The sequence below is a fragment of the Parasteatoda tepidariorum genome, chromosome 10 (assembly GCF_043381705.1).
Source record: "Parasteatoda tepidariorum isolate YZ-2023 chromosome 10, CAS_Ptep_4.0, whole genome shotgun sequence".
NCBI lineage: Eukaryota > Metazoa > Arthropoda > Arachnida > Araneae > Theridiidae > Parasteatoda > Parasteatoda tepidariorum.
In genome coordinates this window covers 71,053,053-71,079,550 of record NC_092213.1, presented here as the reverse complement: position 1 = coordinate 71,079,550, position 26,498 = coordinate 71,053,053, and the positions used below count along the sequence as shown (strand labels likewise).

The following is a 26,498-nucleotide window of genomic DNA, read 5'->3' as shown; positions in this document are numbered from 1 at the left end:
TTATGTAATATTGATGGAAAGTTACTTTTATTTATTTAAATCTTTTTCCCTTTTTTACTAGGTGCTTCAAAGAACTCAACAAATTGAAAAAGATGCTTCAGAAGAAACTACTCGATTACAAGAAGAAAAACTTAAAATTGATTCAAAATTGAAAACTCTGAATGAGTCCTTAAGAAGCAATCAACAGCTATTGCAAGAAAAGGAGGAGTTGTGCTTGAAATTAGAAAAAGAGAAATCAAGTTTCAAAAAAGCTCTTGATAAGGTCAGTTTAATTATTTTGTTATAATAAATTTCATTTGTAGTTTTTTATTTAAGGATGTCTAAAGTATGTTTTACTGAACCCTCTGACTGCCCCGCCTAAAGAAACTTTCATTCTTTTACTTTGTTTTCTCCATATTGCAGAACTTAAGCTTCTATGTAATGAGAAATAGCACTCCCGTAACTGTCAATTGATGGCTAAGGAGATCATTTGGGTCATTATCAATGCTCCACAATTTTGAGACCAATGACATGATTGTGGCATTATGGTCAACATTACACACCACATAGCATTACACCTCCAGATTAGCTGATATCCACCAATTTGAAGTCTCAGTTGTCTTCAAGTCCCCAACCTGGGATCTTTATTCAACCTTCACCAACTGGTCAGCGCCTTGACCATTTTGATCATTTGTGAAACCGCTTAAGAAGTTAATCCGATTTTTTGAACACAGTATAAGAGTAACACACTCTTAATTCATGAAGAAAATCCATTACTGAAGCTCTATCATGAGCTTCCTAGAATAAAGTTCCAGCAAGAAATGACATCACATTTAAAGGTCAATTTCTTTTTCAGCACAGTGCTCCACCTAGAAACTGATTCTTGGCTAAAAATTCCACCAATTTTTTCCAGGTAGTCTCCAATGCCCAGAATGTTCATTCCTACATGAAATTATGATTGTTGTTGACTAAGTAAAATATGGCAGTTACACTGTCTCCATGGTAATAAAAAGCATTGAAAATAATTGAATTGAAAAACAACAACAAAACAAACAAAGATAGAGTTGTCTGATATAAAATTCTGAAAACGGTATCAAGTTCTGAAAATGGTAAAGGTCCATACTGGGCTGTAGTGCCACTGAGGAAATCAGATGTATTTTTTTAATTAAATATTCTATCAAATAATTGTTTAATATTTGTATTAAATTTATGTTGTTAATATATTTTACTATTAACTGTAGAAAATCTGAAATTTCAGCTTGAAAAAGACAAGCAAAAGATTAGTGAACTTAGAGCAAAAACTTTAATAGAGAAAAGCACTTTGGATAGAGATGTTCAGCGATTGGGTGTGGAAAATCAATCCCTTCTTGAAAAAGTACAAAATCTTCAGGTAAGGATTCTTTGTGAAAGTAATTTATTTATAGTCTTAAAAAAATAACAAATTTCACTATTTTAAAAAATTAAATAACTGGTTCAAACTGGAGTTCATTAGTTTTTTGCAAAAACTGTGATTATTGGGTGCAAATGTTCATGTGCTATTTAAACCATTACTATTTAAGATTATATCAATGTTCTATATTTATCTCTTTTTACAACATGTATTTATATCTTGAGTTTAATTCAGACATGATTTCATTATTGAAAATGGTTAAAATCAATTAAATTATGTAAATTTTATTTAATTATTATAAACATTATCTAAAATCTGATTTCATCTGGAATTTTTCACTGATAATTTTGAAATCTGTAATACACTTAAAGAATTCTTTACTTTAATGGACCTTAAGTGCTAATTGAATAATTTTTTTCAAAATGGTCATAAAGCATTTCTTATTTTTTTTAGGCGCAACTAACTGAAGCTGAGCAGAGATATTCTCAGAGTGTAAAAGATTATGTGAATAATAAAAGTTTTGAATCAAAATTAGAAGACACCCGTTACAAAAATGCTTTGAAACATGCTGAGCAAATGATAGAATCAAGAGACAGACAAAATAGACAAAAAGTACTTGGTTTAGAAGAACAAGTAAGTTTCAGTCTGTGTCATGCAAAATGCACATGTTCTAGAATTTTAATTAAAAAAATTAATAAAAATGTAATCTGTTATTCTATCAAAAATCTTAAATGCTGAAATAACTAAACAGTTTCATTAAGTGTAAAAGGTGTTTTCATGCAACTTATTAATGAGTAATTCCATCATTTACGAATGTTGTATTTGTAGACTTTAAAGCAAAGTTAGAATAAAATAGAACAGTTCTAATAACTTTTGTGAAAATGAGTCTTGGTGTCATTTATACTTACTCCAATTTTCGTTAACTTTTATAAGTTTAAAAAATGATTGAAAATTAAAAACTAAGGGTTATTGGCTTAATGATATGTTACATCCTAACTTATGATATGTTTAACTTATGATATGTTTAACTTATGATACGTTACATCCATAACAGCCAGTTTTAAATTTTTGAAAAGGAACTTAAAAAACTAAAGGTTGGAGTAAGTTTAAATGACCTCAAGGCTTATTTCGAAAAAATATTAGAGCTTCGTAAAAAAATTTTAAGTTACTCAGTTAAGTCTGCTTACTCAGCTTGTAAATACAACAATCGTGCATGGTCAATCTGCCCCAATTTAATGCTCTTCTGAAACTACTAATAAATACTAAATTAAACTTAAAAATTCCAGATTTATGAAAAAAAGGATAAGCTACATCATGCAACTAAAAATAAAAGTTTAAATATTATTTTGCTTTTTATTAAACTACATTCTGAAAATCCCTAGTTCCATGGTGATATTCCAAGTCTTATGAACATACTCTATAACCAGGCAGCTTTATTAGTCTTTGATTTGATTTCTTTAGTTGTCTAGAATTCATGTGGCAACTTAGCTCGAAAATTGTTTTTATGGGCACAGCTTTTTTTTTATTTATTTTTTATTATTATTATTACTATTTATATTGAAACTACTCTTATGCATTGAATACATGAAATAATATTTTTTTAAGAATGTAATCGTTGGGATGCATTATTTTAAAAATAGTTACAATTTCTATTCTGGTGATCATATTAGGTTCAAACTCACCTGATATTCTAAGCTCTGAAATGTGTGGTACTTTTTGGCTGTAGTACTATAGACGTCTACAGAGCACTTATTGCATTATTTCCACTGTGTGGTAATGTAGTTGTAAAGGTCATCTGCTCAACGATGGTTATAAAATGTGTGGTAATACATTTCTTATAATGTTCTAGTGTCTTTAAGACTGAACAAAAAACTGTGCCAGGTACTACAATATTCATTGCTAGACAACTGTTTGATCAAATCACACGAAATATCTCATATATATATTCCAAAGCATAGAAAACAAGATTTTTGAATTAAAATTTCTAAATCATTTAAATTTAATTAAAATTAAAGTTAGTTTACTTTAAAAATATGGTATGAACTAACATGTTTGGCTATTGAATTTTTTTGTATTTGGTTCAGCATTTTTTCTAGTAGCTAATAAAGGCTGAACAGTATTCAGGATTTTTATGTATACATGCATTGGCTATATGATATTCAAACAACAATTATTGTATTATCATCTTCAACTTAAACTTTACTGTTTTTACAGATAAAGGTGTTACAAAATCATCTGGAGAGAGAACAGGAGAGGTGGCGACAATATCATCAACGATCACGTGAAACTTGCTCTGACATTCAATCTTTGCATTCAGTTTTGGGTAAATCTTTGCAAAACGTCACTGATGACGCTCAAAAACTTCTTCCGGAAGCTGAAAGGTTAAATAGGACTACGGAAACCGAAGTTAGCACATCTGGTCTATTTGTGTCCACTCCGTCCAAATTGAGAAAAGGCACATCTAGGCCACATTTTACTTCCACTCCAAAATCCAAAAAGCGCCTTGACCTATCATCTGATCAACCATAATAATTTCATGTACTATATACATTTCATGTTTGTAACTATTCCATTGTTGCATTTTAATGCATATCAAACTAACTACTCAGTAGGATTGATTAATCATATTGTTGATGTGACATAGTCACTACTCTATTATACTAATTGTATTATTTTTTTAACTAATTTAAATGGGAGTGATTATACAATGATTTGTTTGTATTATTTACCACAAATGGTAATGGTATATAGATAAGGCCACTTCAGAAAAGTAATTCGAACTGGATCTCACCTTGATTCCATCAGAGAAATTCGAATCTCCTCTGATGTTCTTCTATTTTTCCGAAAAATGGAAGTTTAGTAGCCTCTTTATTAATTGGAATCAGATTATCTCAGTTACAAACTCTTTGAGACACACACACAAAATTTGAAAAAATGTGTAGAAAGACTTCATTCTTCTGTACCCTCGCTATTTGCAGAGATGATTGTGCTCTGGAAAAATCTGGAATTCCGATTTTTCGCTAACTGCGATCCGGAAATCCATGGTCCAAAAGTTTCAAGAAATCACTGATAACATTTATGTATAAAAATTCTTGTATATTTTATTTAAAAATATTTGAACTAGAATATATGCTTGGCATCTCTTTCATTTGTAAATATTTTTTCTGCTACAATAATAAATTGATTGGAGATAAAAGTAAACTTATACATAATTATTAATTTAAATTATGCTGTATATAATTTATTTAGAATTTCATGTTCTGAAAATATCAATGATTTAAAATTATGAGGATGTTATTTTTTTGAAATGCATCATTAATGATTTTACTCAAGAAATTTTCGGAATTTTTGAGTTCGGTTTGTTGTATCAGGTTTGTTTAACTGACCTTTAAGTCCAAATGTACCATTTATTGTGAATCAAAGCACAACTTAAAAATCCATGTCCATCATCTTTCTTTTCTATTGGTTAAACCATTAATGTTCCATTATATAATGATTTTATATTTTCTATAATTTTTTATAATCTTTAATTAAAATTCTTAACCAATTTGATCATTTGGGATATTCCTTTATCCAGGATGCGACATTTCCCTATCAACTGAGAATCTAATGTATTAGCTATCGGTAAAATTCAAAAACACCAGAGGAGGCTCCATTTTAATAGTCCTGTTGAGATCATCGGTATTGGTTTTTCTTACAATTTAATGTACAACCATTTAAAATAGTTTTAAAAAATATTACAATTTTAAAGTCAAACGCTTGGAGTTAGGGACCATATCTGTATCACGTGATTTTCTTACAGATTCTCTATTATTTTTTCTAACAAAAGTTTCTCTGGCAATTACTTTTAATTAGTAGCAGCTGTTCTTGTAATTTTAATGGTTTTGTTAAAAATTGGAGATGGGATGATATTTATTCCCTGCTATGATAAATTTTAATTAATTTTTGTAAAAAATGTATACTTAATGTGAGGTTCCAGTTCAGTAATTAAGGTTATCCAGAATATATGCTTTTATTTTAATATTATTTTCAAATCCACTGTGTGTTTGTATCACTCATCTACAAAATTTTTAATTTCTGCAGCTGTATATGATTTATTTATATATTACATTGCTGAGTTTGAAAACCCTGTCTTCGCTCTGTAATCTTTATCTTACAGACAAGTATTCAAATTTTGAAATTTTATTTGATGTAAATATTTAGTTGAATTTAATAATGTTAACAAAAGAGGTTTTATTTGTTTTGTACAAGTTAGATAAATAATTAAGTTTCAGTATTAAGAAAAAAACCAAAGAATATATGCTTTCTGCCTNCCATTATATAATAATTTTATATTTTCTATAATTTTTTATAATCTTTAATTAAAATTCTTAACCAATCTGATCATTTGGGATATTCCTTTATCCAGGATGCGACATTTCCCTATCAACTGAAAATCAATGTATTGGCTATCGGTAAAATTCTAACACACCAGAGGAGGCTACATTATAATAGAGTCCTGTTGAGATCATCTGTATTGGTTTTTCTTACAATTTAATGTACAACCATTTAAAATAGTTTTAAAAAATAATACAATTTTAAAGTCAAACGCTTGGAGTTAGGGACCATATCTGTATTACGTGATTTTCTTACAGATTCCTTATTATTTTTTCTAACAAAAGTTTCTCTGGCAATTACTTTTAATTAGTAGCAGCTGTTCTTGTAATTTTAATGGTTTTGTTAAAAATTGGAGATGGGATGATATTTATTCCCTGCTATGATAAATTTTAATTAATTTTTGTAAAAAATGTATACTTAATGTGAGGTTCCAGTTCAGTAATTAAGGTTATCCAGAATATATGCTTTTATTTTAATATTATTTTCAAATCCACTGTGTGTTTGTATCACTCATCTACAAAATTTTTAATTTCTGCAGCTGTATATGATTTATTTATATATTACATTGCTGAGTTTGAAAACCCTGTCTTCGCTCTGTAATCTTTATCTTACAGACAAGTATTCAAATTTTGAAATTTTATTTGATGTAAATATTTAGTTGAATTTAATAATGTTAACAAAAGAGGTTTTATTTGTTTTGTACAAGTTAGATAAATAATTAAGTTTCAGTATTAAGAAAAAAACCAAAGAATATATGCTTTCTGCCTCTTTTAGATATATGACTAATTTGTGATGTTAGATAAGTACATTATTAAATGTTTCAAAATACAATTATTTAAGTATGTGTTTTTAATTTTTATCTGTTTTTTTGCTATTGCTTGTAAAGCAATTAATTTTTTTGAAAAAAAAAATGTTTCTAGAATAATTGAATGTTATTTTTGAGTTTTACAATACTTCATTATCTTGCTTTGATAGACATGTTTATCTGGGTCTTTTTAATTTACTTAAAAAAATAAGTAAACAATTTTATTACTGTCATCAGCTAGTTTAGAGACAATTTATTTTTTACTACTGCTTGATTTTATTTGAAACTAAAGTATAATTTGATTGAATTATAAATTTATTTGCAAAAATTATTATTTATTTTATAAATTTCTTCATATTTACTATTTCATTTAAATAAATTTATTAACTTGTAATAAAATGATGTTTACCATTTTAAAAATTATCTACTTTTTCAAAAAATTTTCCCATGCTATGCAGCTGCATTTAAAAGTAGCTTTACAATATTAGCTTTTTTTTACCAAATCTCCTTAGCTATGTATTTTTTTCTTAAAACCAATTCATTTTATGTAAATTAGAGTATTCACTTTTATTTCTTGGCATACTTTTTATTGCTAATTTTCCTATTTTTGAAGGATGCATTTAAATTGTCACTATTGAACACAACTTTTATAAACTATATATTTCAATTGAATGTATATTATTGAAATGCTTACTTGCAATCTATGTGATATTTTTTCATTCATAAAATATTTCTGTAACTGTATAAAAAAATTTTATACATATCATAAAAATTAATAGTGACCTTCTTTTATTATTCTTAAATTTTTAATTCACGTAAAATAGTATTATCCATTCAATAATGTGCCTTAAATAGTGACATTCAAAATAACTTTTTGAAAGGTGATTATCTCTGTGTGCAGAATAAATAAAACAGAAAACTGTGATGAGCACGAAATGAAATAATGAAGAAAAAAAACTTATATGAATTCTTTTAGTGTTATAAATAAGCATCATCAATGCCAAGATACAGAATGAAAATTTAACTCAGATCTCGGAAAAATTATAACTGCAAATTATATTTATTTACAGCATTGAAACAGCACTATGTTCTTTAAATGTTAACTTGCTCTTATGTTTTACTTTGGGATTTATTTTAGCCAAAAAATGCCTTTTCTCTTTGAATTATATGATTTTTTGTTAAAAATTGTATTTATATTAAAGGCTTAAAATATATTTGAATTATTAATATTTTCATGCTCTTACACATCATTCTAAATTTAACAATTATTAAGGCTACAGTGGACGTTCAAAAAAATTTTTTTTAGTTTTTATGCTACACTAAAACTTTTTTTATAACTTATGTATTCTATGAAGATATGCCCTTGCAAAAATTTTTGTAAAAAATATTTGGACCATTTTTGAGAAATTTAAAATTTTTTAAAAAAAATTTCATCAATTTTAAAATGCTCCCAGCGGCTTAAATTAAAATTTTTATTTATTTTTTTTTAATATTCTTTTTTTAGAGATAAATGTTAAAAGCTTTATGCATTATATAGGAATTTTCCTAAATTTATTTTAAATTTATGACCAAAAAACAAATTTTATGTAGATTTTTGTTTCAAAATAAAGGTCGTTAGGTACATGAAACCCGATAACTCTTTTATTACTTGTTATAAAACAGAAACAAATGCATAAACTTAATCTAATATACATATAAATAACTAGAAAAAAATTTCATCTCAATAGGATGAAAACAAAGTCGACTGGAACATTTTGAATACGTGAAACATAACAAAATTTCAATTTTGAGAAAAACAGCTTTTTGTGTAAGAAAAGGGGCGTGGCTTCATAATGTGAAAACGAAACTACCCTATAACTTCTCAAAAAATGAAGAAATTTAAAAAAAAAAAAAAATTCAGTTGAAAAAGCAATGAAACAAGTGTCTAAATATGTCCAAAAAAAAAAACCGAAATTTTTATCAATTTTTGGCAATATAAAGGTCCACTGTAGCCTTAATTAAATTAAAATATCAAGAATTTAATTTGCTCCCGATTTATTTTCGTAATTTTGAAAATATGACGTTTTTGAATGAAATATATGAGGACTTAAAAACTGTCTTAATTATTTTATTTTTTAAAAATTTTATTTAAGATAATTATTATTGGGCAAATTGTTATTTTTTTACCTTCTGGTAGTTACTGTGATAAAATAACATTTTTATATGAGTCTATGTGTTTGATAAGTATTTTTGAACAATAATGATGAATTTATATAATTCTTTCCGAACTAGGTAGGCTACTTTTAAAATTTGATAAATTTGTCATATTTTTCTCTGATTATGCGACTATTTATTTTCCTTGTTTGAGGAAAACTATTTAGTCAGAGCAGGACAAACTAAAAATGACTCTTGTAAGATAAGGTTTCATTTGAATTTCCCTCTTTTATTTCCTTATTGATTTAATTTACTGTTTTTGTTTTTAAATATAATCTGTCTTTTGAATTCTAATTACATCACATTTTATTGATTATGTTAAATGTTTTACTTTGTTAATAATTATTTTGATTTTAAGTTTATTCATTTTTTCTTGAGTTTAATTATTATTATTTGTTTTTATTTATTTTTGATGTGTTCATTTGTTACAGAAATATTATTTTCAGTTTAAAATTTTAATTGTGTTTTCATCTTACATAGAAAGTCTGCAGTGAAAGTCACTACTATAAAAGCAGTGTTTAACTTTTCACTTAACTGCCTAATGAATGATAGGAAGAAATTTCTTAATTTTGAGTTTTCAAAAAATTCACATACTCTATAAGAATTTTAGTTCTTAAACAGTTACATTTTATAAATTTTCAAATACTAATTCAATTTTTTTAAAAATATTTTTATCATTATGCAGTCAAATATATCTAAATACCAAAGATTTTGTAATTTGATATTTTCTAATTTTAACAAAGAATTCTTCTAACAATAAATTATTTAAAACATACAAAAGTGACCAATTATCAGAAATAATTTATTTTCAATAAAATTATATTTTAAACAGTAGTATAGAAATAACTAGTCACGCAAACTTTATGAATTATTATTAGAAATGACAAATTTATGGTAACAGTAGCATTAAAAAAATTCAAATAAAAAAGCTTTTACGATTTAATGCATTGTATCTTTGCACATTTTTAATTTTATTATTGTACAATAATAATTTCAGCAATAATACTGCCTTAAAGCAGTATTATTTTTTTGTGTAGTTATTAAATTAAATTCTTAGTTGCATTTTTAAGGAAGTTGTTTTCACTGAAACAATTGCGTCATTTTTTTTTGTCATCATCACTTTGTCTTTATCTTTTAGTATTTGCATTCTATCTAATGTTTATTATTTTTTTTTTCATTATTAATGTACAGATCACTTGTTCATCTGTAAAATCTTGTTTTGTTAATAATTTTTTTTAACCAATTTGTTATTAAGTAAAACATGTTTTTTAATGTTTGTTATTATTTTAGATTCAAATTTTACTTAAAAGTGTTTTAGATGCAAAAACAATTAAAGATGATAGAGTACTAAAATGTTATCTGTATATAAATTGTTCGCATTCTGAATAAAACTTGAGAGGATAATTTTAAATTCAATATATTAATTAAAAGTGGCTTAAAATATCCGTCCCAAGACATAAAAAATTAATAATAAAAATTTTTTCTTCAAATCAGTCTTTACCATTGTATTTAAATGGTTTACAGTTTTTTCGAGTTTTGTTTGCTTACAAAGCATTAAAAATGTAAATATTGACATTCCAAATTTTAAAAATATTTTTTCCATTTTATATTAATTTTTTTAAAATTGTTAAGGAATGTATGATTAGTTTTAATCTAACTGTAAGTCAGATTTTATATAAAAAAATATTTTGTTTGCAAAAGTTTTAATGACATGTTGAATTGTTCTATTTTATACACTTGCTATTCAACTTACGCACACAAGTCATGGGTACATTTAAATATCACTCACATCATTCCATTGTTTTAATGATCTTTATATAAAATTTATTTATATGTTAAGATTTGAAAACTGTATAGTTCCGTATTTGATTTAAACATGATTCTGCATAGTGCTTTGTACATTTTCATACTATTGTAATATGATATTGTTAATAAAATTGTTTATTAAGTACAAACGTTGTTTTATTAAATACTAGCCGCCTAAGGCGGCCAGCTGTCCGCCACTCTAAAGGTTTTCACAAATAAAGTTTTTTAAAACATAGCAGGAAATCTGAAGATTAGTGGACAATTAAAGTGGTCTTGTCCTGCAATTTTGTCTTCATATCCTTGGGCCCTAGCACTGCTAGTAGAGACANTACAATGGAATAAAAAAAAAATCATAATTAGTTTGAGAATTGTTAAACTTCTAGAGAAAAAAAAAAAACATGCATCCTCCTTACAGACCACGCAACTACTGAGTTGAAAATTTGTTATGCTGCAAGGGCCATGTTTGCTTTTTAAATTAAACTCAAGTTTCTATTTTTTTTTTAAAGCTATTCCAAATGTATTGGTTTGTGGAAAAGTTTGTGAAACTTGAAATTTTGATGTAGAAAAATGTTAGGGAATTCAATAGAATAAAAAAAAAATTTATGATTCAATATTTGTTCAATAATTATCTGTTAAACTTGAAATAAAGAAAAATAACAAAACTATATAAATCGATTTACTTTCTGCTGAAATGCAACTACAGAGTTGAAATTTGATGTGCTGAAAATGCCCTATTCAATCAAATATTGATTATTTATCAATTGTCGAAAAATTTATCTTCTCGAGATCATTATTTAATTAGCTCGGGATAGACTTGCCTAAATGAAAAAAAGTTAATAAATGAGATAAAGCAATTGCGTGTTGCCAGATATAAATCATAACATTTGCATTGAAATTTTTTTTTTAAAAATATACATGCCTCTCATTGTGCTGAATACATGCGAAGAATAGTTTAATACACGAAGTATTTTTTATTTGTTAGCAATGGAGTTAAAAGACCAAAATGTTTGAGAAACACTGGTGTAGGCTATTGATGAAAAAAATTTCTTTTAAACAATTAGTTGCAAAGGGAAAAAAATCTTTTTCACTATAAGGAATTTTTAAAAAAACACACACTTGATTTTGATAAATAAAACAGAACCAGACGACCATAGCAACTCATTACGGCGACCATTTATTTACACTCCTTCCTAATTTCAATTTTCTAAGTCTTTCTCTAAGTGCAACGCAATGAGAAGAAAAAAAATCACAATTAAAAGACACTTAAAATTGAAATTTATTGATTGAATGTTGGTTTTCATGACACACTAGGACAAATTGAAATGTAAAAACCATTAGAAGAAAAGAGTCAGTCAGAAAAGAAGAGGAAATCAGTATCAATTCATTATTTTATGAATAAAGTTAATTTCCTAAAATGTATGATATTTTTAGGTCCCCTTTGATTGATGAAATGTGCCCCACCACCCATTGATAACTGCCCCCCTGCAGGAGTAGATTTCAACGAAATGCATGGTTTACTAAATATGTAAAATTAGGTATTTTGTCTTTGGCTTATAACTCTAAAAAATATAGAGAGGTTACCTCAAATAGTAATTATAACTTATGTCTTTAAAGCAATAAAACTTACCAAAGAATTCTTTCGCAAAAAATGTTGAAAGGTGCCCCCTACTACGAAAATGGATTTCCTCCTAACATAGTGAATAAGTGAATGTGATATGAGCAATTCAAAAACAAAATATCAAAATTGTCAACTCTGCAAACATTTAAAACTTAAAATAAATAAATAACAAGAAATTTAAAACTATTTCGTCAAAACTTTAAAAAGAAAATTTTTTTTTAAACTATCAAATATATGCTAATTTATAAACAGCAACCGAACTTTAATTTTATTATAAGTTTCAAAACAAATTTTCTGCACAAGCAAAATAATAAATACATTATTTTTCAACAAGTATGAAAAAATAAAATATACGGAAACACACATCAATAATTTTATAATGCATTTTAATGTTAAACAAAAAATAATGAATTTTTACATAGACAGGTATAATACTAATAATAAACCAGTCATTAAATAGTATTTAGAATGTAAAAAAAACAATGTTTTAAATTTGAACTATAGGCAGTTTGTTTTACATATAACAAGCAAGTTGCTTTTGCTTAGAACATGTCAAAGAATATACATTTAAATATCACAAAGGCTATATTTAAAGGGTTGGTCACATTTCTCACATATAAACATATCTTTTTTCCCTACTGCAAATAATTTAAAATCCAAAGCTTGATTTTGATAAATAGGAAAATAAAAATATTTTTCATTATTTATTTCATTTTTAAATAAACAGTAATATTTTGTCAAATATTTTATATATATAATTTTATTATTAAATATACCTAATAAATAGTGCTAATTCACAAAAGTTTTACAGCAGAAATTAAATTTCATTTAAATTTTAAAAAGCTTTCAACAGAAAAAGGATAGGTAGAAAATATATGATACATGTCAATATGCTGCTCTTTAATTTTAAATAAATTGTGGCAAATTTTTACATGGTATGGTTTAAAAGTAATAATAAAGCTGCCTTTAAATAGTATTTTTAACGTGAGAAAGATAGTGACGTTTTAGATGTGAACTACGAGCAAATTCTCTGTCACATATATCACAAACATGTTGCTTTTGTTTAGAGTGAGTCAAAAAATGNAAATAGTTTAATACACGAAGTATTTTTTTACTTATTAGCAGTGAGGTTAAAAGACCAAAAAGTTTGAGAAACACTGGTGTAGGCTATTGATAAAAAAAATTTCTTTTAAACAATTAGTTGCAAAGGGAAAAAAATATTTTTCACCATAAGGAATTAAAAAAAACACTTACATTTGATTTTGATAAATAAAACAAAACTAGATGACCATGGCAACTCATTATGGCGACCATTTATTTACACTCCTTCCTGATTTCAATTTTTTTAAGTCTTTCTGTAAGTGATGAGAAAAAAAAATCACAATTAAAAGCCACTTAAAACAAATTGAAATGTATTGGTTGAATGTCGGTTTTTATGGCACAAGGTCCACACTAGGACAAATTGAAATGTAAAAGCCATTAGAAGATCAGAAAAGAAGAGGAAATCAGTATCAAATGAAATTTAAGCTCAAGTCTAAACCATCAATAAAATTATTTGTTGAATCTTTTGAAAATGAGTGTGCATATGATATTTCTTTACATGATAAATCAGAGTGTGAAGATTTCTTTACCTCTTCCACTACACATATTGAAAAACAGATGAATTTTGAGATAACTGATGATACTGTAATAGAGTTTTGTCGAAAGAAGAAAGAGTTTTATTTATAGGAAAAATTTGAAGAACTAGAAGACAGTTGTAAAGTAAATTTTATGAAGAAGGAAGATTCTTTGAAATTTTATTTTCCTGAAAAATTAGATATTAGTAGTATAGAAAGAAATGACATTAAAATAAAACTACCTCAACCAAGTTTAAGCGGAGGAACAGCTCAAGTTGTATTTTCTATGCTATTCTCTGTAAACTTTGATTTCAAATCAATCCAATATGTATCAATCCAATTGAGAGGTTACCTCAAATAGTAATTAGAACTTATGTTTTTAAAGCAATAAAACTTACAAAAGCAAAATATTAAAATTGTCTACTCTGCAAACATTTAAAACTTAAAATAAATAAATAATAAGAACTTTAAAACTATCTCGTCAAAACTTTAAAATGGAAAATTTTTTTTAACTTAACTTATATGCTAATTTATAAACAGCAACAGAACTTTAATTTTATTATAAGTTTCAAAACATATTTTCTGCACAAACAAAATAATAAATACATTATTTTTCAACAAACATGAAAAAATAAAATATACGAAAACACATATCAATAATTTTATAATGCATTTTAATCTTAAACAAATAATAATGAATTTTTACATAGTCAGGTATAATACTAATAATAAACCAGTCATTAAATAGTATTTAGAATGTAAAAAAACAATGTTTTAAATTTGAACTATAGGCAGATTGTTTTACATATAACAAGCAAGTTGCTTTTGCTTAGAACATGTCAAAGAATATGCATTTAAATATCACAAAGGCTACATTTAAAGGGCTGGTCACATTTCTCACATATAAACATATCTTTTTTCCCTACTGCAAATAATTTAAAATCCAAAGCTTGATTTTGATAAATAGGAAATAAATCTGTATTTAAGGAAATAAATCTGGTCTGTAGGTTTTTGATAAATAGGAAAATAAAAATATTTTTCATTATTTATATCATTTTTAAATAAACAGTAATATTTGGTCAAATATTTAATACATATAATTTTATTATTTAATATACCTAATAAATAGTGCTAATTCACAAAAGTTTTACAGCAGAAATTAAATTTCATTTAAATTTTAAAAAGCTTTCAACAGAAAAAGGATAGGTAGAAAATATATGATACATGTCAATATGCTGCTCTTTAATTTTAAATAAATTGTGGCAAATTTTTACATGGTATGGTTTAAAAGTAATAATAAAGCTGCCTTTAAATAGTATTTTTAACGTGAGAAAGATAGTGACGTTTTAGATGTGAACTACGAGCAAATTCTCTGTCACATATATCACAAACATGTTGCTTTTGTTTAGAGTGAGTCAAAAAATGCGTATCTAAATAAGATTTAAAAAGAAACCTTTTATCACATAGGCTACATTTAAATGGTCTGTCACCCATATGAATTTTATTATGCTGATGCAGTCGCCATTTATCAGGAAAACATTTGTGACAGATTTCACAACTAAACGGTTTTTCTCCTGTATGAATCTTTTTATGAGACGTCAAGTGGTAAGACTGAGTAAAGGCTTTGTCACAAATATCACAAACGTGCCTTCTTTCATTCGTATGGGTTAGGATATGACGCTTTAGGTTAGCTTTACTAGGATATGTTTTGAAGCATTGCGTACATATGTAGGGAAAATCTTCAGATAGCAAGTGTATATCACCCGATTCAGAATTAAAAAAATTACGGCGAGGTTTTTGTACAGTGAAGTGTGATTTTTGATGCTTTTTTCTATTTGCACTTTGCTTGAATCCTCTATGGCAAACCTCGCATTTATATGGCCTTTCATCGGTGTGTATTAGATAATGTCTTTTCAAATCTGCGAGACGAAGGAAACCTTTTTCACAAATATCGCATATGTGCGACCGGGAACCTGTATGACATATGCTATGCTTATTTAGATATATTTTATTTGAAAATGACATATCACATAGTTGACACACAAAGGGCTTATCGTGACAAGCAAGATGCTCCGTAAGTTCTCTTTCATTTCCAAATCTATCAAAGCACTTACTACACTGGAAGATTTGTGGTGCAATATGAGACAATATATGCAACTCTAGTTCTTTAGGAGGACATTTCTCTCCACAGATGTAACATTCATCAAGCTCTTCCTTAATTTCAATAGCCGTTTCAACTATTTCTTCTTTAATATCCGTTACATCAAATTCCATTTTTAAAAACTAGTATGTGAAAATTAGGCTTACCTAATTAAAGAACCAGTAATGATTTTAGTTATATATACTGGAATTCCAATTTTAAATAATAAGCATTAAAAAAGAAATCGAACGTGATTGAACGGTTTAAGCTATCTCTTTTTTTAAATATATATAAGTTTAAGTATCATAGTTTAAATTGGAAGTTTCAAGTTGATGACAAAGTAAACACCTAAACAATTCACATGGGAACGAGAATTTGATCAGCGAGATTTGAAATGGACTACAGGTGGCGTACAGCAGAGCTCTCTACCTATGGCAACACTTTGCATGCTTCACCAGTAGCGTGTAGAGTCTTAGAAGGAAGTAGGTTAGTTAATTTCTTGATTTTTGAATAGATTAAAAACTTTTAAGTTGGGAAACTATATGGAACTGAAACACAACTCTAAAAGAAAGCGTCAGGGAAATTTAAAAAAAGTATTTTTAATAATTAAATATGAAAAATATTAAGAAAAGGAAAAATAATGTAGTACCTGAAGGGAGGAGGAGAGGGAAAGGGTAAAAGGCATGGAGCAGATTTTCTCCCCAGATAGCGTATTCGAGCGTTGCGATTGCCTATTTGGGGGAAAATATTTCTCCTGGCAAGATTCGCCAATCAGGTTCTCGTGCTGCATTCGATGTAAATATCAGCTGCAGGCATAACTAAAGGCCAGAATTCTCCACCTATTGTAACATATCAAGTATTTTCACCATTAAAGTGTAGATTGTCGTTCGCGACCGCAACGCTTGAATCCGCCCTCTAGTGGGGTGGATATCTTCAGACTACTTTCATTTAGTTCTATCAGAATCATAAAGTAGAATGCTTCTTTTTCTTTCAGCAGCAAATAAAGAGCAAAATTTGACTAAGGAAAAGGCAGAAGAACATGAAAAAATGACCCAGAACATTCGCAACTCATTCTGAAACAAAACGCTCCCAACATTTAAAGAACAATTTCGTAAATATTTTTTTTCTTTAAACAACAAAGTTGCAATCGCATTTTTTCTCTTTAATTCATTATAAATTTAAGTGAAGTCCACATTGCTTACTTCATTCCAATGAAAAAGTGTGATTTCAGAACTTTAGTAATTGTAGAATATTCTTTTCCTTAATAGAATAATAGATTTTTCTGTATCTACATATTTAGGAAAACAACAAAAAAGAATAATTCGAATTACTTGAAACTGTATTACTTGTGTTGATTATTAATAAATTTTTATCATTTTCTTGATAAGTATTTTTTTAATTCTGAATGATTAATTTGAACTACAATTTAGCTATTCTGTAAGTCACATACAGAAATTCATATCGAGAGCTTACAATTTTAAAATTTTGTTATGTGGTATGTCATCTTCAAGTATGGAAGGGATAATCTATGGATATATTATCTGAAAATAAAATTTTCAAATGTAGTTTTTTCCAAAGTAGAAACATTTCTACTTTGGAATTCTGCGGATTTATAAGGGTTATGATTTTTATAATAGAAAATTGACTCTTGTAAATAGTTTAGTTTTCTTTTCAATTTGATGATAGTTCGCTACAGAATAGATTTCTACGCTTTTGATTAGGAACTTTAATACTAAAAAAACAATATTAAAAAATTTTTTATTTTAATTTGAGGAACTTTTGAATAATTTTTTTTTAATCGTACTCATTCTTAATTTTATGCTTTTTTGTTTATAAATAATGATTTTTTACTAAAACTTACAATTTTTTGATAAGAATTATTGTCAAAAATGTTCTTTTGCAAAATTAAATGATACAACATTATGTGTTTCTGTATACTTTTTGCATATTTCAATGCTTGAAGTAAGATGATTAAACTTTGTTTTTGCTTGCATAAGGAAGAACATCAAACATTTTTCTATTTTAAATTTAATAAGTCACAATAAAGAAGGAACATTGCCCTGCTACTCTGAAGAGAAATCTCCTGTCTACCAGATTATAGTGTTGTTCCGCTAGCCGTCATTCATCTCAAATAACAACGTCCCCTATAGGTCGTTGCGTTCCCAACTTGAACATAGTTCTGAAAAAGAAAAAAACGTGAACATTTTAAAAAATATTTGTGACAATTAAATACGAAAAATAGTAAGAAAAGGGAAAATATCGTAGTACATTTGCAAAAGTTATAAAGACAGAAAGATCAATCACACGATCAAAATGACGTCACGGTAAACTTTGACATTAGGTAACTAATTTCTACTGAATATCCTCGCCCTCTACTGAGAAGTTTGTGTAAGCAAAACTTACATTGAAGTTGTTTCTTTGTAGCAGTTGTAAATAATTTGTTTGCTTTTTTATTTGATTTTTATAAATTGTAATGATTAATAACATTCTTTGTCCCTGTGTCAGAAAAATCTGAAATTTGCAAATTTTACAGATGTAAAACACTTTTTTCCGAATTTTTTCAAGACTTATAATTTGTAAATTTAAGAAGAAAAAAAACTAATAAATTCTTAGCATAATAAATTAGTTTTTTTAGATTTTAATAAAATTGAAATTAAAAAAAAAAAAAAAAAAACACACAATTTAAGTACTTACAAAAAATTTATAAATAAAATAAAGATTATTTTTGTGAGCAATCTAAGCTGTCCAAAACATTTAAATTTCATAACAATAAATTGGAAAATTCTAATTTAATTAAATTGGATTATTCTAATTTAATATTAATTAAAATAAGTTATTCTTATAACTTTCATAAATACTTTGATGCTTAAATTGCAAGCTACTTTGATTTCTGGGTTGAATTAAAAATAAGAAGGGGGGTTTCTTATATTCACAAAGATAAGCCATCTATCAAGGATGATAAAATTATTGATTATTAAAAAATAATTTCTTTGAGATAATGAGCATTTAGATGGAATCATAATACCAGTAAAAGCAATCTGAAAAAAATCTTCGTGGTGTTTCTTTTGTGTGTAATGCCGAATTTGATCATTTTAATCTTGATTAAAAGAAATTACTTTTACAATCTTCATGACAAGGGTTTTACTCTGACACTAAATTGTGAGTTACTCTGATTTCTGGGTTGAGTTGAAAATTACAAAAATGCGAAGAGCACCTCTTTACATTCACAAAGATGATTGGCTGTCTGTCAAAGATGCTAAAATAATGATTCATTAATCAGTGAATGGGACATCACCTATTTCACTAACTAAAGGTCAACTTGCTTGCAGTCCTACTAAATTAAGAAGTCCATTTGGTGTGAAAGAAACAACATAACTTGTATTTTGATACAGAATGTTAAGGGGACACAAAATTTTATATTGGTAAATATGTTTCGTCACTTATTTAATAAAATTAAAACAAATTATTCACTGAGTGATGAGAAACATTAAAAACTTATTTCTTATGTTAATATTTTTAGAACATTAGTTCTCAAAATGATTACATACTATACTTCAATATTAGCCAACTTCTATACTTTACAAAAATTTGCTTTCCTAGTGATAATGAAATAATTAGTGAAGATAAACAAGATGAAGACAATTACTTAATTCAATCACCTAAAATACTATACGATAATCAGCCAGTCTTTGATATGTAAGACTCCCTTATATTAAATTTTTTATTAATTCTAAAAATACATTTATATTATAACAATAAGATTAATGCTAAAAATTGTATGCTGTTATATAATATTATAAATTTATATAATGCTAAAATATTAAATTTTTATAAATACAGAAAAGAGGGGACACTAACTTTTACATACATCCACTATTAAAATTACATTTAAATATTTTTTATCATGTTAAGTGGAGATGTGAAGTAATAAATATACAGATAAATCACATATTAGTTGAACTAAAATATCTTTTTTTTTAATTCTTTCTTCACAATATTAATCAATAGCTAAAAAAGAACTCTGTACAATACTTTTTACTGGTTTAGTTACTTTTAATTTATCTGAATATTTAATCTGAAATATTTCGAACCTTTAACTAAACAAAAACGGGGTTTTTTCAACTTGTCAAATAATTTGCATATAACGCAGCAGATATAAATTACCTTCTATACATAAAACCTGTCATTTTATAAAATAGAATAGCTAGTCATTGTTTAGAATGCCCAAAATCTATAAGCAAAGAACGAAACAGTTATAACAAGTTGTGTAAAATTACTAATGAAAAATCTTCGGCAACTAACAAATAAAGTCTAAATAATAATTTTCACATTTCATACTCTGTATAAATAGCATTTGCATTTTACAAAATGACGAGGCATTTCACATATTGTAGGTAATGAACGTACATAAACTGAAAGAACTGAGTTATAAAAACAGAGTAGCAAAATATGAATGTACTTCCCTTTTATTTTAAACCCATTAAAGAACTAGAAATCCAAAATTACTCAAACTTTTAAGTATACAAATTTATTTGAACTTAATCTTTAGGTGACAAAGTCTAGATACATATCATTCTACAATTTAAAAAAAAAGAAGAAAAGGTACACGACATTTAAGATAAAACATATTTAAATTTACAAACATTTGAAATAAGTCAGATGTTACATCTCAGTAGTGTAGTGAGGCAGAAATTGTAAGAAGTATATAATGATCAGTACAAAAAGGTTGCATATTCAAAAACATAAATTATGTCTAAGGATGTCATTTATTTTTAAAATACTATAGCTTATTATATCCAACACTGAAGCATTTTAACTGTTTGATTTACGATTTCACTAAATTGGATTGAAGCAGAATGTTCTTGCAAATACATCTTATAAAAATACATACCATAGATAAAAGAAAATCTATAAGAAAGATTTTTAAATATATAAAGTTAGTTATCCAACAATTTTGTCTTGCATTGATCTATTTTTCATTGAAGCATAAATAATATTACAAAACAGCAATCAAACTAATAATAGTTTTTTTAAAAAAAAATAAATAAATAAATTTAAATATACAGGAAAAGAAATTTATAATAAACACTTTCAAAAAGTGTTATTTTTATATTATATTTAGGTGAGCTATAGTGCTGCATTTTCAACTGATAAATTTTAATTCAAAATAAAGGTAGCTCCATTTCTAACCATTCATCATTAATAGTGCTCTTAATGAAAGGGATTTTAAGGGCATTAAAACTAAACTCTAGAAAAATAAAATTATATTTGGTGACTACATGGGTACGTCTCACGTTGGTAACTGAGTACATACATGTTGATTAAAATAATTTTTAAAAAAATTCTTTTCCTGATCAAATAAATCAGTAATAAAATATCTGTTAAACATTTTAGTCAAATAATATAGCACAGTAGGGAACCGATTATCCGGAATGGTCGGGACCATCGCTATTCCGGATAATTGATTTTTCCGGTTTTCTGAATCGCTACAAAAAGCCGTTTTTTTTATTGTTAAACCCAACTAAAAAATAAAAAATTGGAAATAATCTTAAAAATAAGAAAAAATGATGAAGTAATACACTAATGATTATTTCCAAAATGATGGCAAGGTAGACATCTTTAAAAAAAGAAAGAAAAATCGTAAAATCTTATGAGGAAAAAAGTGTTTTTTTTTAAAAAAATGGCGAGAAAATGTATCGAATTTCATTCCGGTTTTTTGATTTTCCGATTNATTTAGGTGAGCTATAGTGCTGCATTTTCAACTGATAAATTTTAATTCAAAATAAAGGTAGCTCCATTTCTAACCATTCATCATTAATAGTGCTCTTAATGAAAGGGATTTTAAGGGCATTAAAACTAAACTCTAGAAAAATAAAATTAAATTTGGTGACTACATGGGTACGTCTCATGTTGGTAACTGAGCACATACATGCTGATTAAAATAATTTTTAAAAAAATTCCTTTCCTGATCAAATAAATCAGTAATAAAATACCTGTTAAACATTTTAGTCAAATAATATATTATTAGCAACAATTAAACATAAGAAGTTTCATAACAATTAGACCTAACAGCTTTCTTATTTATTTACGCATTATTCATACCAGATTTTTATTTTTTAAACACAATAATTTATTTAAGAAATTCCCAAATTGTTTTTTAAGTTGAATACACTAATATAAAACTTAAAACAGGATTGCTGGCAAGGATGACTGGGAAATTTTCACTTCTTTTTCTTCAAAATTCTCTGAACTACTATTTTCTTAAATCAGTTACACAATACTACCAAAACCTTAGGAATATTCCCATCTTAGTCTCTGTTTGCACTAACTGCTATCACCAAGACCTGGTTCTTAATGTGATAAACATTAAATGTAAGTATGCAGTGTCCTGGGTAGTTACAAATTTAACGCTTTTGGTTTAGCTCTTTTTTCTTCTTGGAAATCACTATCTACTTCTAGCCAAAACATAACTATTCTGACACATGTAACACACCAATACAAAATTTCTTCTGAACTCTTTGAGTTAAAAATCACACCCAGTAGAGGAAATTCTTCTTTTTTTTTTGCAGGCACATAACTGAGGAAGAACTTTAATTTCATAAACGTTAAAAGTGGAGGTACCTTCTTTTAACAAAAATGCATTTAATCCGTTTTTTAGCCGATTTGAAACAATGATTTATATTTGCAAAATAAGTAATGTTTTTGATCACAACAAAAATGAAAGTCTATTCATTCGTCATCAACTTCTAAAAACTCGGTGCTCTTTTTTTCTTCCTTAACATTAATTGCATGAGTGAGATAATGCTGTTTCAAATATCCGCTGCGAGCGAATACTTTACCACATATATCACAAACATGTTGCTTAGAATGAATCAAAACATGGGTGGTCAAATAGGACTTCAGCAAAAACTTTTTGTTACAAACATCACATTTGTAAGGTTTCTCATCAGTGTGAGTCTTAAGATGCTGATGCAATGGCCATTTACTTGCAAAGCATTTGCCGCACATTCCACATTTAAACGGTCTTTCCCCGGTATGAATCCTTTTGTGAGAAGTCAAATGGTAGGATTGAGTAAAAGCCTTGCCACAAATGTTACATACATAACGTCTCTCTTCAGTGTGAGTCAAGAGATGGCGCTTCAAGTTGGCTTTAGTTGGATAAGTTCTGAAGCACACCGTACACAAGTGAGGGTACTCTTCAGATAATTGATGTATATCCCCTGAATCAGAGTTATGAAAATTTCGCCGTGGCTTGTACACTCTAGTATGAGTTTGTTGGTGTTTTTTCATGTTAGCACTTTGCTTGAAACCTCTGTCGCATACTTCACATTTATATGGTTTTTCATCAGTGTGGATCCGATAATGTCTCTTTAAATCAGCAGGTCGAAGAAAAGCTTTGCCACAAACTTCGCATTCATGTGGTTTTGAATCAGCATGACAAATGCTATGCTGCCTCAAATAATTTTTGGTGGAAAATGACATGTCGCATATCTGACACATAAATGGCTTCGGATGGGTTTTGAGATGTTCTTTGAGATCTCTCTCATTTCCAAATCGATCAAGGCACTTACTACATTGAAAAATTTGTGGGGCAATATGAGACAAAATGTGCAGTTCAAGTTCCTTCGGAGGACATTCCTCTCCGCATATGTAGCATTCATCCAACTCTTCTTTAATTGCAGTTACCTCGACATCAATTTCAACTAACTCTTCTTTAATTTCAACTTCCGTAACATCACTCTCCATTTTCTAGATAAATATCGAAACGAAGCCTGAGTAGAGTTACAAATAAAGACAAGTTAAATACGTTGAGCTATTAAAGTTTGTTTAGAATTTAGATTGATTTTACACGGAAATGAATGCACACTTGTAACCTTTGTTTAACTAGAAATGTGATGCTTGGAACTCTCTGGACTTTTAAAAGGCTCATTCTCACTAACTAATCACCAATGCGTGCCGCTCCAAAGCAACGAGTAAATTTTGGTAATGCGTAAACTCCCATTACGCCAGAGCAGGCTATGGCCCCATATGATTATGGGCCCCCTTAAGAGGGATTTTTTGAAAATATATTTAAAAAAAATAAGAAAAACAATGATTTTAAAAAACAAATCAATTTCAAATATATTGCAGCGCCATCTAGATCAAGGCGTGCAACAAAAACTTTAACTGCAATCTTTTTAGAAGACGATCAACTATATTTTTTAAGCATGTACCAATAATCTGAATATATTTACAGTGGCGTAGCGAGCTTAACTCGCGCCCGGGGCACAATACCATTTTAGCGCCCCCCATTCGAAAAATATATAGTAGTATATGTAAAATATGCTCCCAAATTATTAAATAAATAATGTAAAGTAAATAAAGTCATAGGCTCAAGCTAGACTTTAAATTTGAGACAAAAAATGCAGTTGAGAAAACAAGACTAGATTCTGAATTGTATATGATCATCTAGAATTAGTTCAAAAGATACCTATTATTTATTTTACATAATATTTTAAAAACACGCAGTTTTAAAACAATAAAAAAGTAAATATTTATTATCTCTAAGGAGATACATATATTTAATAATATGATTATAATACATTAATAAAACTAATTACTATGTATAAATTATTCGCTTTTGATTAAGCAAATTTATTAATAATAGTTATCATCAAAGTTGATCATTACAAATTTGTTTCTTTCCACAATTAATGTTAGGACACTTAGACGATCTTGTCCCATCGTTGATCGTAGATATGTCAAAATTAATTTTAATTTGCGGAATGAACGCTCGCAGCTAGCAGTTGATATTGAGATAGTCAGGAGTACTTGAAGTGCCACTCTTAGGTTTGGAAAAACATCTTCTCCATACGAGATTATAAAAGTACAACATTCTAATAGAGTTTTTGGTTCAATTTCTTTTCTACTGTGGAGTAACATTTTGCAGTCACATATTTCGATAAGAAGTTCTATTCCATTGAAATCTGTATTATAAAATACGCCCAAATTTTTGCAATTTTTTTTCAAGGTCGTTATCAACATTATCCTCGTTTAATAAATTTTCAATGTCTAGTAGAAATCCAAATATGAAATAAAGGTCACTTAATCGTGTACATATTTCTTGTTGCAGGCGATCAAGAACGCTTTTCATAACGCGAGAAATTTCACTTTCTGTGGAAAAAAAACAACATCTCTAGCCAATTCTCCGAGCATTTTGCGGCGTCTTCTTACACGTATTGNGTTTCATGTGATAAGTTTCAAAACTTATTAAAATTAAGAAGAAATTTATAAAATTAAACGCAACACATTTTTAATATTTTAAGTTCATAGATATTTTTTCGTGTTTCAAAAGATTGCAATTTACTAATACTTTTTTAAATAAACCATTTTAATTTTTTTTTTAAAAAAAAACAACATTTTAATAATATTAGGGCAGTTTAAAATGTACAACAATATTGCTTTTTGTCTTGCATAAAAAAGTGGTTTGACAGATTTTTCATCATGATTAATGACACTCATTAGGCAAATATGCTAAACAAAATTTTAAACACCAAACGTGATACCTTTTCAAACTTAATTTCCCTTTTTCATTACTTTCAGTTCAGCCATCTTCTCGAAAATTAGAAATTGTGACACTTTTTATAAATTCTCATGACATTAAAATTGGCTTTTTAAAATTCCTTTTCTTGAAATATATTTTCGAAGAAGTGAAGAAATCGATAGTATATTTTTCTGCATAAAGCTTCAGCTTTTAATGCTTTTTTTTCACAGAAGGATCAAAGGCAAAAAGCATAGAAGGATCAAAAGCAGCAATTATTCTTTGCTAAAAAGAAATTAGATTGGATTACACTAAATTTAAACACTTTGTTTTAAATAATAGAAAACAATTTTGCCACGGTGGATTCAAATCCAGGGAGAAATAAAATAAAATAATATGATAATTCTAAGTGATTTTCTCTGAATTTTCTATTCATAACTATGTTAAAATTTGATCTTGAACTCCAATCGTTTCTAAGAATTTCAATTATATTATTCTGATGGTAAACAGCAGGCGAGCTCGTCTCTTGTCAATTTTTTCAAAAAATCCAACATGAGAGCTTTTTTATCTGACTTGTATTTCTCGAGTTAAAATCGCCATTTTATGCCATTAAAATGGCGATTAACAAATATTATCGCCATTTTAAGAAATTTGCACTGAATATTAATTTTTCAGTTAGTGCTATTTATATATTAAATTAGAATAACCTGCAGTTCAAAATAAAGTACTTTTTTCCAGTAAATCCAAATCTGCAATAAAAAAATACCGATTTATATTTGTTTGCAATATTTCACCACATTTCATGAAGTTTAATTTTGTATTATGCAATGGAACAGTTACCGTTGTTTATATAAATATATTTTATATTTTACTGCTAAATTCTACAAATCTCTTTCATTTTGTCTTTTCAAAAGTTTTTTATAATGCAACGAAGCAGCTACCGTTGTTTATGCAAATATATTTCATATTTTATCCAATGAAAATATTTCTAGCGAATCCAAATCTGCAATAAAAAAGTACCGGTGGAAGATTTCACAGCATTGCATAGAGTTAA

The 26,498-nt window shown here is 27.2% G+C and overlaps 3 protein-coding genes across 3 annotated transcripts in view; 1 reads left to right on the top strand and 2 right to left on the bottom strand.

Moving 5' to 3' along the window:
* Nucleotides 1-4,037, top strand: part of LOC107445805 (rootletin) — an 82,920-nt gene extending 78,883 nt beyond the window's left edge. Inside the window, exons 31-34 of the mRNA XM_043050475.2 lie at nt 62-262; nt 1,238-1,369; nt 1,823-2,002; nt 3,584-4,037. Coding sequence (XP_042906409.2) covers nt 62-262; nt 1,238-1,369; nt 1,823-2,002; nt 3,584-3,898 — 828 coding nt within the window. The 3' untranslated portion in view covers nt 3,899-4,037. The remainder of the gene's footprint in view (nt 1-61; nt 263-1,237; nt 1,370-1,822; nt 2,003-3,583) is intronic.
* Nucleotides 4,038-14,441: 10,404 nt separating this feature from the next.
* Nucleotides 14,442-16,267, bottom strand: LOC107445806 (zinc finger protein 454-like). The gene has a single exon (XM_043050476.2). The coding sequence runs from the start codon at nt 16,056-16,058 to the stop codon at nt 15,093-15,095; it is 966 nt and encodes a 321-aa protein (XP_042906410.1). The 5' UTR covers nt 16,059-16,267; the 3' UTR covers nt 14,442-15,092.
* Nucleotides 16,268-21,853: 5,586 nt separating this feature from the next.
* On the bottom strand, nt 21,854-23,812 carry LOC107445804 (zinc finger protein 726). Its single transcript, XM_016060289.3, has one exon. The coding sequence runs from the start codon at nt 23,668-23,670 to the stop codon at nt 22,654-22,656; it is 1,017 nt and encodes a 338-aa protein (XP_015915775.1). The 5' UTR covers nt 23,671-23,812; the 3' UTR covers nt 21,854-22,653.
* Between the last annotated feature and the right edge of the window lie 2,686 nt (nt 23,813-26,498).

Excerpts from the sequence above, each read along its gene's own strand:
- LOC107445804 (XM_016060289.3), bottom strand. The coding sequence starts at position 23,670 with ATGGAGAGTGATGTTACGGAAGTTGAAATTAAAGAAGAGTTAGTTGAA.
- LOC107445806 (XM_043050476.2), bottom strand. The coding sequence starts at position 16,058 with ATGGAATTTGATGTAACGGATATTAAAGAAGAAATAGTTGAAACGGCT.